Consider the following 18,127-nt stretch of genomic DNA (forward strand, 5'->3'; position numbering starts at 1 on the left):
CCTTAAAGACATTAGGTAGCTGATGCCTCATTACCTAATTTATGTCTGACACTATACCTGATATAATGAAGTCATAAAACCATAAGTATGCTTGCTTAATTTTTTTAACTCAAGAAAACTTTTTGAGTTATAGTTAACCACGGCTCAACAAGTTTTGTTCTCAGAAAACAAAGAATGACTATTAGGCAGAAGAAATTAAGCAGTCCTGTGGTAAAAGAAAATAGACTTCAGTTCAGTTGCTAAACACTCTGAACACAAGAAAAGTGAGGCAGTATTACTACTGCTCTTTATCCAGGCTGCTAGGCAGTGGATGATTATTTGTTGCATTCTTATTGTGTACTGTGAAATTAGATTGTTTAAATGAAACTTATGCTTTGTTATAATGTCTTTTGTTTAATATTGTAGGTTTGGGATCCTCGTCAGCTCATCAGGAAAGGCCGTGATCGTCACATATTCCTTTTTGATCTGTACCTGTTATTTTCTAAAGAAGTGCGTGATCCAGGAGGAAATAAAACTAAATATGTATATAAACAACGTCTTGTTACTTCAGAGCTTGGAGTAACTGAACACATAGAAGGAGATGAATGCAAATTTGCTGTTTGGACAGCAAGAACAGGAGTTAGTGATGGAAAGGTGGGCAGTCAGACCTTTGTCATGTTTATCATATAAAGTTGATATTACCTTCCAATCTTTGTTTTAAGAATTTATATATAATATTTGACAAGTGATATGTTTTCTGTTGTATTCGTGCATTATTTTTGAACTGTTGCTATTGATGATTTAAACTGCATATGAAGTACATACTTTTGCAGAATTATTGTTAATTCTTTCCTTAAGAGTATTGTAATTTTAGATTGTTTTAACATTGAGCTGTAACCCCCCCTTTTTTTATGTTTCAGATGATATTACGAGCTAACACACTAGAGCTGAAGCAGACTTGGGTGAGAAAACTGAGAGAAGTCATCCAGGAAACATACCTTAGCTCAGCTCTACCTAATATTGCCAAATCTCCTGCCAAGACTCCCAAACAAAATCGTGCTAGCAGGTAATGAGGCTGAATACTGTACTTCATAATGCATTGAAATGTCATAGTCTTTGTTGGTCAAGGTACAATAAATCAGTTGTGAAAATGAATTATATGTACAGATTGTAGATGTGAGATTTGTTTTAATACTTGCAAATATCCTGTTACCAGGGACTTGGAGGATAGTATAGATGAGAATGCGGAGAACACTGACCGCAACTCTCTAGCATCATATTCCTCTTCAAACACAGACTCCGATAAGGTAAGTGCGAAGGGATGTCATGTTATAGAAGAACGAGTTTGCCAAAAAAAAAAGGCTGCATGTTCGAATAAATTTCAGTGGTATCTGTTGAACTGTGCTTTTGACATTTTGGGGAGATATTTTGTTGTCAGCATTTCACCAAATTTTATCTTCGACATCTGCACATCGTTTCTCTTGCCAACCCAGAATAAAAACGGTAAGTTTTAATGATTTTTTTTTCATCTCCCCAAAATGCATTTTGTTTACAAAAGCACTTCTGTTATTGGAAATAAGTGTCTCTGAAGAAAAATTATGTAACATGATGTCAGCAGTAGGCATAGTGTGGGACTTGTCGTGGCAACCTGATGCGGAAAACTGAAACATGAGACGCCTCATATACCTATACAGAAGGTTCATCAGCAGTATATCAAAAACCCCCTACACACTACTCCATTCACCTGTCTTGCATGAACTGTCATGCTTTCAGGTTGTTGAGGTCCCTCCTCTCCAGTACCTCTTCTATCCAGTCCTTTTTAAGCCCGCTTTTTTCTTCCCTCCCAGTACTACCGAATAGCAGATCACCCAGTCTTCTTCCATTCTTTCTACTTGACTGAATCACCTCCAAACACTGATCATCCTTTCACCTACACTAACCTTTTTACCACTTCTGCGTATCTTCACGTTTCGAACTCTTTTTCATTCCTCGCATGCCATGTATACTCATAACGCGAACAATTCATCTATTCAGCCTCAACCCTTTTCTTTTGTTCGTATTCAGCATGCACACGTCACATCCATAATGTGAATTTGATATACACAATATTATGTGTATATACAATGATGGTTAAATAACCAACAAATAATTTTCGTAAATAACTCAAGTGTGAGATTAGAGAAGAGGGAGGTTTAGATATAACTGACCTTCTCAATTAAGTAGCCGTTCTTAGGTATGAGGTTCAACATTTTTTACATAACCCAGTGAAAACTAAAAGTTCTATGCTGGTGTTAACCCTGTTCTCGCTGTTTTATTTTGTACCCAGAATGCTATTTATTAATAGTTATATGCTTAGGAAGTTGCTTGTTGTTTTGTCTTTTTTTTTTTTCCTAGTGCCGCTGCCGGGGTAAAGATTCCGAGAATCGCGTATAACAGGGTATTAGCGTTTGTGATCGTCGAGCGGTAAATCTCCCTCCCTGACTTTTAAGGGTAAAAGGTCAGACACCATGGTAAAAGGTGAGATCTGTCAGCGACTCCGAAGTTTTATGACTGCAATTGTCAGCGGAAGTTTTCATAATTTTTTTTTTCGTTGCCGATAACGAGATATTGCGTTTTTTGTGTGTGTTCAAACGCTATTTATTTGAGTGGCATTTCGCATAAATTTAGCAGCCTAGGCAGCTGGTTTTTTTATTACTGTTCCCTTTGTATCATTAACATTTCACGTTTTTTTTTTTTATTCCTTTCACTTTGGTTTTATTCACTGTATTTGAGGTTCATAGTTACATCATGTATTTCCGTTCCTATTATTTATAGCTTCTTTAACTTATTTATAGAATTTAATTTGACTTATAACAATTATTATTTTACTTATATTCCCTTATTCTTCTGTTGTAGTTGTTTAACTCCAGGGAAAGTAAAAGTGCCATTCTTATATATGGCTGAAGCGTTCTGTCGTTTTCTTTTATCGATTTCTGGTTTAATTATCGTGTGTTTTAAATTCACGAGGAATTGTTAGGAAAGTTAAGCTGTCAAACTTTGGTAATGGAGACACTTCATGTTCTTCCGTAATAGCACTACCGTGCCTTAATGATATTTCCACATCTTTATGCAACTATTGTTTTTGTACATTTATGCAAATCTATATGCATCACGTGACGATAAAAATAAATAATTGAATAGTGGACAACTGTGAGCTCCCTTCGGGATTTGTCTTTTAAAAAATGCGGCGTGTAATTTCATATTTTAAAACCCGTTCTCATTTTGTTAGGGTTGCCTTTTCCTTTAGGTAATATATTTAGGGTTTCCTTCTCCTTTAGGTAATATACTAATACAACTCAAGTTTTATTTTTATTTATTTTTTTTTATGGTTGTGCCTTTAGGTACTTTGCTAGTAGCCAGTTTCAGTTATAATATGTTTTGCTATTATTATTATTATTATTATTATTATTATTATTATTATTCTGAACATGAACCCTATTCATATGGAACAAGCCCACAGAGGCCATTGATTTGAAAATCAATCTTCCAAAGAATATGGCGTTCATTTGGAAGAAGCAACAGAAGGTAACAGGAAATACAGAAAGAAGAGATCAGTTTTTAGAAAAGAAAAATTAGATTAAATTAACGAATAAATAGATACAAATTTAAGTGAATTTTGAAAATACAAGGAGAACGGTTTTAGGGTAGTAATGCGTTGCATCACCGCTTAAACCTTTGAAGTTCCAACTGCACAGCATCCACAGGAAGACTGTTCCATTACAGCAAGAAACCGATTTGACAGTTGATGATACGTAACAGGAATGGCTTAATGACAAAATCCAGATAGTTTCTGCGCATTCATATCTGGCCTAAAACGGCCGTATTGAAATTTTTCGCTTCTGTTTTTGTAGATGTACTGAAGATGAATTCCCTTTAATCTAGTTCATTAGAGGTAGCAGCAGATTGATTCTCTGGTAACACCTTAAATCCCCGGTAATCCACTTCATGAGAGGTAGCAACAAATCGATTATCTGGTAACACTACAAATCCCCGTTAATCCACTTCATGAGAGGTAGCAACAAATCGATAATTTGGTAACACTACAAATCCCCTTCAGTTCACTTCAATAGATCTAACATCAAGTCGACTATCTGGTGGCACTACAAATCCCCTTTAATCCACTTCATGAGAGGTAGCAACAAATGATTATCTGGTAACACTACAAATCCCCTTTAACCCATTTCATTAGATATAACATCAAATCGATTATCTGGTAACGCTGAATACGTTGGTCATCCGAAACAGCCATTATTCAAGAAACTTGTTTCAAAAAACGTGGTGTTTTGAGTCATTTTCCGTCCAGAGAGCGAATGAAAGCCCCGGAGGATGTTCCATTGTGCGTATAAAGTTCGTCTCGTACCGGTTGGGCATTTTTCATTTGGTTATTTGAACACGAGTGCAATTCCTATTACGTCCTTGAATATCAAAAAGTAATGTCTGTTTAGAAAGAGTTCCACTTTCAAAAGGTTGTATGTTTTCTTTTTATTGAATTTCTTGATTTGAACAGGTTGTGTATTTTCTTCTTTTGTTTTCTTGATTTAACCTGATTAAAGCAGTTATCAAGCAAATTTAAAATAGAAATTTTTATTAATTGGACATTTGTTTTACAAATTTATGAAAGTTTTTTTTTTTTACTTCCAAGTATGATTTACGGCACAAAGACATCACGGAATTGTACATAAATTAATGAAACGGGCTTTTATTCATGCCAGAGGTAAATTTAGCATTATTTACGTATATGACAACTTCTGTCAAACGAACGGTTTTTATGTATGATAGTAACACGGTATTATAATTGCCCCGGTTGGGCGTTTTTTAGAAAGGACATCAAAAAATTATCGGAGAGGACTAGAAGTCCTCATGTGTTGAAAAGAAGGAAGGGCTGACTTGCTGTTGAGGAAGCTTGAGTGTGGGTTTTATCTTTGCATTACAAGCTTATAGATGGTAGACCATTGTTCATTGTTATGATACCCCTTTTTTAATAAGAAAACTTTTTGTTTTTGAAAAATATGTACGTTTTAGAAGCCATGAATAGGTACTAAATGCTTAAAAATTACATGGATATCATATATATATATATGTTTGTTTGTGTGTGCTTAATTTGTTTGGAATTACCTAGCTTATAAAGTAGTATCGCTGAGGCAAGTTAGAGAGAGAGAGAGAGAGGCAAAAATATGATGAGCAGCTGTTCAATTTACCACAGTATACCACAAGCTGGATTATTTTTGTTCTCACTACGACACTCCTTGAGGATTTTGTTCAATTTGAAACATTTTAAAGCGGAAGTGAAAATACATAGAATACATTTAATATGATTTGCTTAAAAGCAGAGCTTTCATCTTTTTACGTTTTATTCCTGACATATGTTGAGATAGGATGCCATCCATGGAATACTGTATATAATGAAACTTTAGATTATAATTTTGATTTCGGTTACAAGAGATTAAGATTTTGATTTCGGTTACAAGAGATTAAGATTTTGATATCAGTTGTAAGGAAACATGATGTTGATGTCAGATATAAGAAAATATGGTTATGATTTCAGTTATAAGAGTTTATGATTCTGATTTCGGTTATGAGAAAATATGTTGATTCAGTTATAGGAAAATACGATACTGACTTCATTTATAAGAAAATGTGATTTTGATTTCTGTTATAAGGAAGTACGAGTTTCTGTTTTAGTTATAAGAAAATATAATACTGAATTCAGTTATAAGAAAATATAATTATTTCAGTTATAAGAAAATATGATTTTGATTTCAGTTATAAGAAAATATGATTTTGATTTCAGTTATGAGAAAATATGATTTTGATTTCAGTAATAACATGATTTTTTATGTCAGTTATAAGAGATAGTGATTTTGATTTCAGTTATAAGAGATTAAGATTTTGATATCGGTTATAAGAGATCATGATTTAGATTTCAGTTATAAGAAAATATGATACTGAACTCAGTTATAAGAAAGTATAATGATTTCAGTTATAGGAAAATATGATGTTTAGTTGAGTAATGACATATGATTTTTTATGTCAGTTATAAGAGATTATGATTTTCATTTCAGTTGATTTCAGTTATAAGAAAATATTATAATGATTTCAGTTACAAGAGATTTTGATTCTAATTCCAGTTATAAGAGATCATGATTTCGATTTCAGTTAGAAGATATTAATCAAATAAGAGAAAGAACACAGACATTTTAACAAAGAAAGGATCATTCGTCCTGTTGTTCTTTTCGGCGACGCATTTTATCTCCTAATTGATGATAGTCGGAATTAAAATTAAAGCCACGATAGTTTGTATTTTGCTTTCATTCAGTGGCTGGTTTTAATTTTACAGATGAAAGAGACGCCGAATTAAAAGTTCATTGTTTTAATTGGAGCATTTTAATTTTTTTTAATTGATGCATTTTCTTTCTTTCTTTTTTTTGCGAGCAAGAGGGGTGAAAGTCCCGTAATTGAATTTTTTTTTTAATTTGTTTCAATTTCTTTTTTTTTTAATAATTGTTTTGGAGCGCTACTATTTTGTTTTTTTTTTCACTTAGTTTAGTTAGAGATAGAATTATTTTTTCCACGTCCGCACAGTTTAGTTAGAGATAAATTTATTTTCTTTCACGGCCGCACAGTTTGAATGAATTTCCGACTCGCTCGAGAAATTATAAAAAAAGAAAAAGATGACGAATTTGCTTCGAGTTTTCAAAAGGTAATCCTCACCGGGGCACTTTTAATCTTTTTTTTTACCGCTTTCCGTTCTCTCTCTCTCTCTCTCTCTCTCTCTCTCTCTCTCTCTCTCTCTCTCTCTCTCTCTCTCTCCGGGTTTCAAGACAGTTTGACTGTTTTCTTTCTTTCTCCAAGATTTTACGACTGTTCTTCTCTCTCTCTCTCTCTCTCTCTCTCTCTCTCTCTCTCTCTCTCTCTCTCTCTCTCTCTCTCTCTCTCAGGTTTTTTCACGACTGATCTACCTTTGATCCTTGTTCACAAAAGAGTCGTTGTGTAGATACTGTTCGTTTCTCACTCAACTGCGGAAAATTGTACTCTCTCTCTCTCTCTCTCTCTCTCTCTCTCTCTCTCTCTCTCTCTCTCTCCTCGAAAGATAAATCGGTCTGAGCTGAAAGCGTTTACGTAAGCGACAAATTGAAAGTATATTGAGAGGGTATTCTGAAATCGTGGTGAAAAGAGCTTTTATTACGAGAAAGGCTAACGATATGATACTTAAATGTTCTTTTGAAGTATTTGTGTTCGTTATTGATGAGCTCTCTCTCTCTCTCTCTCTCTCTCTCTCTCTCTCTCTCTCTCTCTCTCTCTCTCTCTCTCTCTCTTCCCCTTTTGAGAGGTAAACAAGTGCAGACTACACCGTGTAACATAATTTTTGTTCCCCGGTTCTATTTCCTTGTTTGTTATATCAAATTATTATAAAAAAACCACCATTATTTAATCAAAAGTCTGGGTTTGTGGTCAGGACTTTGAAATTTTAAAATTTTCATATTTCTCAAGAAAATACCCTTTTTAAAATGAACCAGTTTATAAAATTCAATCAATAAAGTAAGTATATTTATTCCATGACACAAGCTTATCAAAAGCAAACAAATAAAAGCAAATTACACTTCTGAAACAACTATACACATCAGAAATGACTGGATTTCCTCGATTTGCGGTTGCAGTTTAGGTCGCATTCTCGCACTAGGTTCCTGATATAGTCACCCATCATTTTTTCATTGTTGTGGCCCTGGTACCTCCTCTCTATCTCTTTCACATCTTGGTGGAATCGCTCGCCTTGTTCTTCTGAGTAGGAGCCCATATTATCCTTGAATCTGTCCAGGTGAGCATCCAGCATATGGAGTTTCAGCGACATCCTGCATCCCATGGTTCCAAAAGCCTTTATTAGATCCTGCACAAGTTGCTGGTAGTTTTCTGCTCTGTAGTTGCCCAGGAAGCCCTTAACAACTGCTTTGAAGCAGTTCCAAGCTGTTCTCTCAGTACTAATGAGCTTATTGGAGAACTCAGTAGACTCAAGAACCTTCTTTATCTGAGGTCCAACAAATATTCCACCTTTTATTTTGGCCTCAGATAACTTGGAGAAAAACTTAAGAAGGTACTTGAAAGCAGATGATTCCTGGTTTAGGGCCTTCACGAACTGCTTCATCAACCCCAGCTTAATGTGCAGTGGCGGCATGAGCACAACTCTAGGATCAACCAGTGGCTCCCACATGACGTTCCGGGTCCCAACTACAAATTCTGTTCGCTGCTCCCAGTTCTTTCTTTTGTAGTGGTCAGAGGTAGCTCTGCTGTCCCAAAGGCAGAGGAAGCATTGAAATTTGATAAATCCTCCTTGGAGTCCAAGCAGGAAAGCCACCATCTTGAAATCACCAATGATTTCCCAATTGTAGTTGCTGTATTGTAGAGCTTCCAAGAGAACTTTCACACTAGTAATCTTCTTTCATGTAGACTGAATGAGCTAGAGGGAGCGTCGGTAACTTGTTATAATTGTGGAGGAGGACAGCTTTTAAACTTGTGGTGGAGCTGTCTATTCATAGTCTCCACTCGCTAGGCACAAACGGCACTCCAATAGTGTCAAATAGTCCAGGTACGTCATAGCAGAAACAGAGGCCATCCCTAAGAGTGTACAAGCCTGAGAAAGGTTCGTGCCGAACTCTCTGACCTGTAATATGCACATCTTCCTTGACCAAGTTCCACTGCTTCATCCTGGAGAGGAATAACTCTGCATTGGACTTTGTCAGACCCATATCCCTGATTAAGTCATCGACTGACAATCGTTGGTGCGATTCACCCCACTCTAGGCTTTAGAATATTCGCGATATTTCGCGCGCACTTATATCTTTCGTGTAAGAATGATCTGGAACGATGTCGTTATTTCTCTATTACCGATACTGTGACAAATTATAATTATAATATGATTAAAACATAATATACACAGTAAGTTTTGGAAAAAAGTCATTTTTTAATAAATTTTAATGAATAGCCTAGTATTTTCTACAAACCCAAACTTTATATATGTGTAATAGCACTTTTTTCTTTATGTAGGACCTAAACAACACGAAAAAAATTATTACAAGCCAGGAACAGAGAAAAAAATTTTTTTTTTGTTACACGGTGTTATTACATTGTACTGAGTTACACAGCCTCTCTCTCTCTCTCTCTCTCTCTCTCTCTCTCTCTCTCTCTCTCTCTCTCTCTCTCTCTCTCTCTCTCTCTCTAAGCAAACGGGCTTCACCCCATGAAAGATAAACAAATGGAAACTATTGCATTGTACTGAGTTACATAGCCTCTCTCTCTCTCTCTCTCTCTCTCTCTCTCTCTCTCTCTCTCTCTCTCTCTCTCTCTCTCTCTCAGCTGACCCCTTGATAGGTAAAGAAATGAAAATTTTCACTTCCTAATGAGTTTCATAGCCCTGTATTCTGGTATCATATCAGGATGAAGCACTGCCATGTATCTTATTAAAAATGATATCGCTATGATGTGTATAGATGGGAGTGTTAAGTTACAAGTCTCAACTGTCTTTATCATATCCCTAAGTTATACTAACTTTCATTTCAAGGCATTGCCTCACTTTCTTTTAACAGTTGATCTCTTTTTAATAAGATATGATTCTGTTCTGCTTAGGGCGTTCCAGTATTTTATATATATATATATATATATATATATATATATATATATATATATATATATATATATATATATATATATATATATATATATATATATATATATATATATATATATATATATATATATATATATATATATATATATATATATATATATATATATATATATATATATTTATATACAATCCCCTGTTTTGGTAGGTCTACAAATTCTTCAACTGTGTTGGATTCCAGGTACATATTTTCCTTTATAATCTCCGTCATTTATACGTGCTTTCTTTGTAAACTTATTTTTATATTTCTATCAGTCTGCTAAGTCGAAGGACCTAGCACCACTCCGTTGTTTTACTTTTCTTCGTGGTATTGTCTTTATTTATATATTCATCACGTTCCATATTTTCGTGATTCAGTTACACACACACACACACACACACACATATATATATATATATATATATATATATATATATATATATATATATATATATATATATATATATATAAAATGGCAAAGTGTAGCCCACTTCTTTGGTGTTCCAATGTCCGTTATTATATGGTTGCGAATATGCGTATGTGTGAAAAACACGCGAAAGTCAATGATTTCGAACAAAGGATATCTTGAAGTGGACCTAATAAAAGTCTTAAAAAAAAATACCAATTGGAGGACCCATCTTTTGAGGGGCCTGATACCTCTTGAATGACGACTTTTATTTGAAGCCATTGTGACCCATCCCACGTCATGTAAATCAGACGACGCGTGAATGCACTCTGGGTTTTATTGGTGAATATTTTCACTTTTTTAAGAGAAGCCATTGATCATTCTTTTATGCAAGAAAAGAGGTGAGGGGAGGATTTGACGCTGTCAGAGAAGGGTAACCGCATTTTTATCCCTTTTTTTTCTCTCTCTCTCTCTCTCTTTGATAACCTGAGGGTGAAGGGTAAGGAGACGATAATGCACTAATCTGACTTGTCAAAGAAGCTGCCGAGTTATAAAAGGAGGATTGATGTTTCTGGTAAAAAAGTCTTGGTTAAATTGTCATTTCACTCTGAAAATTGTGGGATGAAAATTGTGGGATAAAATCTCGTTTTTATGGGGATTGTGGTCAGGGGTATGATTTATTGTTGCCTTTATTATGACGTATACTGGAACGAAGTGGTTGTAGTAGGCCTTAAGACGAATATATATGGACGTCAGTTAAGTCGTACCTTCTCCCCTCTGAAGTATGGAACTGCTGCCTGCCGTGTTTCTAGACCATTTATTTTGCCTAGGATGAAGAGGCTTATTTTTCTTCACTTGAGAAACCTTCCTCTCTCTCTCTCTCTCTCTCTCTCTCTCTCTCTCTCTCTCTCTCTCTCTCACACACACACACACACACACACACACACACACACACACACACACACACACACACACACACACACAGTGACCTTCCCAGATAAACACGGACCGCATTGGCATCATCTCTCTCTCTCTCTCTCTCTCTCTCTCTCTCAGTTTAGTGACCTTGCCAGATAAACACGGGCCACACTGGCATCGGCTGATTTATGCTAAAAGATGTCATTGTTGTGGTTCAGATGTTCATGGCTTGGGTGATTTTGGCGGGGCCTGTAATTTTTCTACGAGAATAGGGCAAGTGGCTTAGAGATTTTGGCTTCTAGTATATATTACCGTTGAGACAGGAAGCTGGTTCCCTTCATTTTCTCTGGGAACTTTATAAAAAAAATAAAATAAAAAAATATAGAAAATGGGTCACTGTCGGACAAAGCTTGGGTCATAACTTACAAGGAAGCGTCGCTTCTGCGTCCTGAAAACTTCAGTGACCCTGGTAGTTTTGACCCAGATCAGTTACTGTTTTGAAAGAACTTCATTAGGAAGCACCAGGGTGCTTGATAAAACGACTCAGAAGTTTCATAGTAGCTGTGTAATGAGAGCAAAGATGTCCATGTTGATTTTTGATAGGTTGCTGAAAATGAGGTCAAACCAAGGTCAGTGGTGGAGATGATTTATTATTATTGATTTACGTGGCTGAAGGGTTAGTTGAGGAGGAGCTGACTGATGATTAGTCTTTCAAGTTTAGAAAAAAAGTAAGAAAATACCTTCGTAGTGTAGCCGGTTTGTGAAGCAGCGGGTGGATTCGAAAGTGAGATTTGAGATGACAGGCGTCATCGTCGTCGGGGGTAATGGTATGCGTCCAGCCGGCTCTTTATTGTATTTATTAGCAGCTTCGTGGTTGGAAAACTTCTTTTGACAAAGTTATAGGAGGAGGAGGAAGTGTGTGTGTGAGGTTGCTTGTTTTTTTGGGGGGAGGAGGTCGGTGGCAAAGGAGTTCGTCTCAGATAAAGGGAGAGTGTATGCGTGTGTATGTGTGAGGTAGCTTTTTTTTTTTGACAGGTCGGTGGCAAAGGAGTTCGTCTCAGATAGAGGGAGAGTGTATGCGTGTGTATGTGTGAGGTAGTTTTTTTTTTTTTTTTCGACAGGTCGGTGGCAAAGGAGTTCGGCTTAGAGAGAGGGAAATTATGTGTGTGTGAGGTAGCGGTTTTTTTTTTTTTTTTTTTTGAGAGGTCGGTGGCAAAAGAGTTCGTCTTAGATAGAGGGAGATTGTTTGTGTGTGTGCGTGTGTGTGTGTGTGTGTGTGTGAGGTAGCTTGTTATTTTTTTGGGGGATCGGTGGCAAAGGAGTTCGTCTTAGATAGAGGGAGATTGTATGTGTGTGTGTGAGAGGTAGCTTTTTTTTTTTCTTGAGAGGTCGGTGGCAAAGGAGTTCTTCTTAGATAGAGGGAGATTGTGTGTGTGTGTGTGTGAGGTAGCTTGGGCAGCAGCACACAAGGGGGCCCGAGAGGCGATGGCTTAGTTCAGTGTCGGTTGTGCCGCGTCCGTGATAGCCCGCAGAGGCGCAGGTGTGTGTGTGTAGACGAAGCTTATACCTCCTCGTTTCCCCTCACGGTTGTGTTACTTCGCTCGCTGCGGCGTTCCTACGGTGTCGTCAGCGGGGGGAGCGCCCCTCCGTGAGGAGAGTGATAACCGCGTCTCTCACGGGTTGGGGAGAGGTAGAGTTAGCTCTTCGGCAGTAGGGCGAAGCGTCGTGTATCTGTGTATGTTTGTTTTATCTTCGGAGATGATAAAGTAAAGAATACGCGTTTCGTGGAAGTTATAAAAAAGAAAAAAAAGTTTTTTGGTGAGAAGAATGTGAAAAGTTTCCTCATTAAGGTGCCCTAAAGTTTGTTATTATTTTCTTTAATTCTTGTAATTGTGTCAGTGCTAGAGTAGTGTGGTGTTTTAGGTATATATGTAAAAGCGTTCGAAGTTAAGAATGTAGAAATGAAAATTTTTGAAAAATTAGGATATTCGTAAGAAAAGGTGCGGATTCGCACGGCGAATAAGTCAGTGACGTATTTTTACAGTATTTAAACGAGTGATCTACGTAAAACTTTGCAAATGAATCCAGTATATCTGGGCAATAAGCTACGATGTAGAACTTTGCAAAGGAATCTACTCATTTCTGGACAATAAATTATACTCGCTGTGATTAGCCAGGAGTATGATGATGACATTGCTAGAAAAAAAAAATGAGAAGATTACCGTCTGGAAATGCCATGTTCACAGTGCGTCCATAGATTACCCGAAAAAAAAAAAACACAGACGGTCCATTTCTCCTGGAATTGCCCTCCATGAATCTGCATCGAAATGGAGGTGTCAGTGCCAGTGATGTCTTTTCCTAGGATGGCTGTGTTTCGTCTCTGAAGTATTGTTTACTTACAGATACTGCGTCCCTCCCCACCCCCCTTTTTTTTCCTATTTCTATATTGAGGTCATCTCGTCAACTCTTAGTATCAGTAGGTCGATGGCTTGAGACATAGGGTTGTTTTTCTTTTTGGGCGTGAAATGATAGGTTTGGTTATAGGCACCATGTCTACGATTTTTTCCGAGATTTAGCCTACTGGAAGAAACGTGTATATTGTATATTTTTTACTTTGATTTAACTGCAGTTTTATATTCTTTATTTTGCTGATTATTTGCTCTCTCTCTCTCTCTCTCTCTCTCTCTCTCTCTCTCTCTCTCTCTCTCTCTCTCTCTCTCTCTCTCTCGAGGTTATATTCTTCTTATCTTTTTAAAATCAAACTGTATTTTACTACACTTTCAAGATGATAAACTACATCCAGACATGGATTAATAATATTACATATTAAGCTATATGTGCATAAACATTACACAGGTCTGTAATTCAGCAATGCAGACAATTTGATATACATGCTTAATACTAACATATGTATACTTAATTTTATATATATATACAGTATGTGTATATGTATATATATATATATATATATATATATATATATATATATATATATATATATATATATATAGTTTGTTCAGTTTTATTCCACATAGGAAGAAGATTACCAGTATTATATATAGTGTTATAGACGTTTGCCTGTTTGTGATTTTGTAATAATCCCCGTAAGAATGTATACGTCATGTATAATTGTGTATAACACTCCTGTCTGGTTACGATGTAGCGTCTTGCATCTAGTACACTGAAATCGTGCTACGTATCACTCAGATAAGGAGATTGTAAACTGGTAGTTTCCAATTCATCTCTGTCATCGAGAGCGCGAGTTTAATTGGACTGAAATGGCGTTGCTGTATGGCGGGTATTTTTTTTTTTTTTTTTACTCCTGTGATAACTATATTCCTGATTAGTTAATTAAACGTGAGAGCAACCTTAAAGGGACAATGTTGCTCTGTTCATTATCGGGTCGTCAATTCGGCCAGCCTTGAAAATGAAAATGTGCAGTTCACGTGCATTTGAACAAATGTACCCTGTGACAGGCGGAGCGGAATTTTGCGCCTGTTTCTGATGGGTCGTTGCCCCCCCCCTTTTTGGGGGGGAAAGTCAACTGGGTGGGATTTGAACTCTATGGAAGGGTTCTCTCTCTCTCTCTCTCTCTCTCTCTCTCTGTGTTTCTTATCTGTAATGAAGTGTTTGTGAAATTAAACATTCCCTCTCTCTCATTCTCAAAATTTTTGTATCTGTAATGAAGGTTTTGTGAAATTCTCTCTCTCTCTCTCTCTCTCTCTCTCTCTCTCTCTCTCTCTCTCTCTCTCTCTCTCCAGTTATTTTATATGTTTGTAATGCATGTATTAATGCTTATAAACACTGCGTTTGCTGGGCGATTCTTCGTATATAAAATTTTAAGTTATAAATGTATGATATTCTTTGACGAAAGAATTATGATGAAAAGCTTAGTTGCTATATTTCCTATATTCCTTTTTATCCGCCCAGTCTCTTTAAAACTCGACTCAGGTACAAAAATGTTAGTTATATATGACCGGGAAATCCGGTTGCTAAATCCAGGAGCAGTCATTATCAAGCAGTAATAATGGCAAAGTAATGATATCATCAGAAGGTTTTAATATCTTTCTTTTTTTAAGTAAATATGGAAATGACTGATGGTCTCTTCTCGGTTCATATCGAAGGCAAACGTCATCAAACCTTCTACATGGCTGGGATTTCTTTGATCTCTTTGGGGTACTGGGAAATTTTCCTGTTCGTAATGAGGGTTTTGTGAGATTAAATCTCAGAGAGAGAGAGAGAGAGAGAGAGAAAAAAAATTTTCTCTGTGATGAAGGTTTTGTGAAGTTAAAGCTTTCTCTCTCTCTCCCTCTCTCTCAAGAAATTTTCTATCTGTAATGAAGTTTTTGTGAAATTAAACCCTCTCTCTCTCTCTCTCTCTCTCTCTCTCTCTCTCTCTCTCTCTCTCTCTCTCTCTCTCTCTCTCTCCAGAGAAATTTTTTTATCCGTAAAGGTTTTATGAAATTAAACCTCTCTCTCTCTCTCTCTCTCTCTCTCTCTCTCTCTCTCTCTCTCTCTCTGTGTGTGTGTGTGTGTGTGTGCGTGTGCTTTGAAGTTCAAAGAGTCATCACGGTTACGTAATGGAGGCATATGGAGCTATTACCTTTTTACGTCTGATCGTGAAAGGTCTTTTTACATTTCCTGGGCGAAGGCTGAACATTTTTCATTTTCTTTTGTTTTATAGAGGCTTGTATTATAAACGGTGTTTTCTTTTATGGGGGGAATTAAAACGAAATTTTTAATCAAAAGAAGAATCGCTCATCATTTGCATACACAGAGCGGGAAGCTTTTTGAAACGTATGAATAAGCGCTATTTATAAAAAGAAGAGACTGCCTTTACCCGATGGTTATTTTGCATATGCCCGTGGAGGTTCTGACCTTTAGTCCTAGTTTTCAATCTACATATGGATAACTATATATATATATATATATATATATATATATATATATATATATATATATATATATATATATATATGTAATGTGTGTGCGTATTCCATCCATTGACATGTTTACCTTAACCTTTTTACCATATTGTCGAATTTACTTAACTCATCCCTTCAATTGTTACTGTTTGTGTACTACTTAACAGTCCATAACAAGTACTCTCTCTCTCTCTCTCTCTCTCTCTCTCTCTCTCTCTCTCTCTCTCTCTCTCTCTCAGGCGGTTTGGTCATATGGAGAGATTCGAGAATGTTAGATCGGTGAAAAGTTTTCAGCAAACCTTTTGGAATGAGGTTACTAGCCTCATGTCCCACTCTATCCACGTTGTGGCCCACCACAGTCAATTAACCGCCATAGTATTTCCTAATTCGTTACTTAGGTAATCAATGCTACGGTGGGACTGAAAAAAACATGACTTATGCGTTTGGACACGCTAGGGCTCGAACCCGTGAGCTCTCGTTGGGAGACACATGTCCTAACCACTGGATTACCCGCTTTGAACACTGCCAGCGCTTCTTGCTTACAGACAGAGGGGCGGGATGTCAGTTATCATCACTTACAACTGTATGAATCTCGTTGCATATACGGATATAATGTTATAGCATTACAGTGTGACTCGTTATCATAACGATGGTAATTACTAACTAACTGTATCTTCGATAGAAACGACACCCTTAGGGGGGGTAGTGCCACCCTTTCGCTCCTTTTACTGTACCTCCTTTCATATTCTCTCTCCCATCTTACTTTCCACCCTCTCCTAACAATTGATTCACAGTGCAACTGCGAGGTTTTCCTCCTGTTACACCTTTCAAACCTTTTACTGTCAATTTCCGTTTGAGCGCTGAATGACCTCATAGGTCCCAGTGCCTGGCCTTTGGCCTAAATTCTGTATTCATTTCGATAGAAACGACATCAGTTTCATCTTTGGTTATTAACATCATTTTGTGAAAGCGTCAAAAATGAAAATGAAAAGTCTAATAAATCATCCCCGTCTGTTGCTTGCGTAACTTCCCATTTCACTGGTTACACATTTTTTTTATTGTGCTCATATTTGCAAGTGAAAATAATTTTGGTATTGAATCTGTATGGAACGAGTTGCTACAAGTAAATATTATCCGTATTTAAGGCGTTGTACCATACACTTGTTAGTCATAGGTTTTTAGTGTTCTGTAAAAAAAACTATTGTGTCGGCTTTGTCTGTCCGTCCGCACTTTATTCTGTGTCCGCCCTCAGATCTTAAAAACTACTGAGACTAGAGGGCTGCAGATTGGTCTGTTGATCATCCACCCTCCAGTTATCAAGCATACCAAATTGCAGCCCTCTAGCCTCACTAGTTTTTGTTTTATTTATGGTTAAAGTCAGCCATAATCGTGCGTCTGGCAACGGTATAGGCCAGGCCACCACCGGGCCATGGTTAAAGTGTCATGGGCCGGGGGTCATACAGCATTATACCGAGACCACCGAAAGATTTTCGGTGGCCTTGATATACGCTGTAGCGGCTGTACAGAATACTCGATTGCCCCGAAGAAACTTCGGTGCATTCTCTATTGTTGTTTACATTTTTCATTCTGGAATCTTTAGAAGTTCCCTTTCGTCTCGTTTATCATATATCTTTGTGTGTGCTTTTGCCTTCTGTTAAGGGGTTAGCTTTAGTTGGGGCCGTTAGAATCCTGATTTCGTGTACAGAAGTGATGATTCTAAGTGGATGATGCGTCCTCTTAATATGATAACTTCTGCTGTTCTTGTTTTTTCTTGAGGAATTTATTGTAGTAATATTTAATATAAGTAGAATTCGTAATATGCATTCTATGTAACTGTACTCACTGATGATATATATATATATATATATATATATATATATATATATATATATATATATATATATATATATATATATATATGTATGTTACTCACTGATGATTCATATATATGTGTGTGTTTTCTGTTCGCGTGTAAAAGAAATGATTGATTTAATATCAAATTACTTAGAGTGACATTTTTGTTAAAGTTATAAAACGGTAACAAATATAAAAGAAGATACTCATTTGCCCCTTGAGATTACTTAAGATATCTAAAGTTAGAACTGGTAAGGCAAGATATCTTAAGTAAGAGTTGGCAAGAAAACATAAGAAAATTGGTAAGAGGAATGGCCAGAGAATCCTCCACATACTTTAAAGGGGATAAC

The 18,127-nt window shown here is 36.6% G+C and overlaps 1 protein-coding gene across 9 annotated transcripts in view; it reads left to right on the forward strand.

Annotated features, from left to right (window-relative positions):
• Positions 1-18,127, forward strand: part of trio (trio Rho guanine nucleotide exchange factor) — a 1,217,727-nt gene that overhangs the window by 473,839 nt on the left and 725,761 nt on the right. For all 9 annotated transcript variants that reach the window (XM_067104902.1, XM_067104910.1, XM_067104903.1 and 6 more), the window contains 3 exons: positions 406-633; positions 900-1,045; positions 1,196-1,286. In XM_067104902.1, the coding sequence (XP_066961003.1) occupies positions 406-633; positions 900-1,045; positions 1,196-1,286 (465 nt within the window). The remainder of the gene's footprint in view (positions 1-405; positions 634-899; positions 1,046-1,195; positions 1,287-18,127) is intronic.

Source organism: Macrobrachium rosenbergii, chromosome 6 (assembly GCF_040412425.1).
Source record: "Macrobrachium rosenbergii isolate ZJJX-2024 chromosome 6, ASM4041242v1, whole genome shotgun sequence".
Taxonomy (NCBI): domain Eukaryota; kingdom Metazoa; phylum Arthropoda; class Malacostraca; order Decapoda; family Palaemonidae; genus Macrobrachium; species Macrobrachium rosenbergii.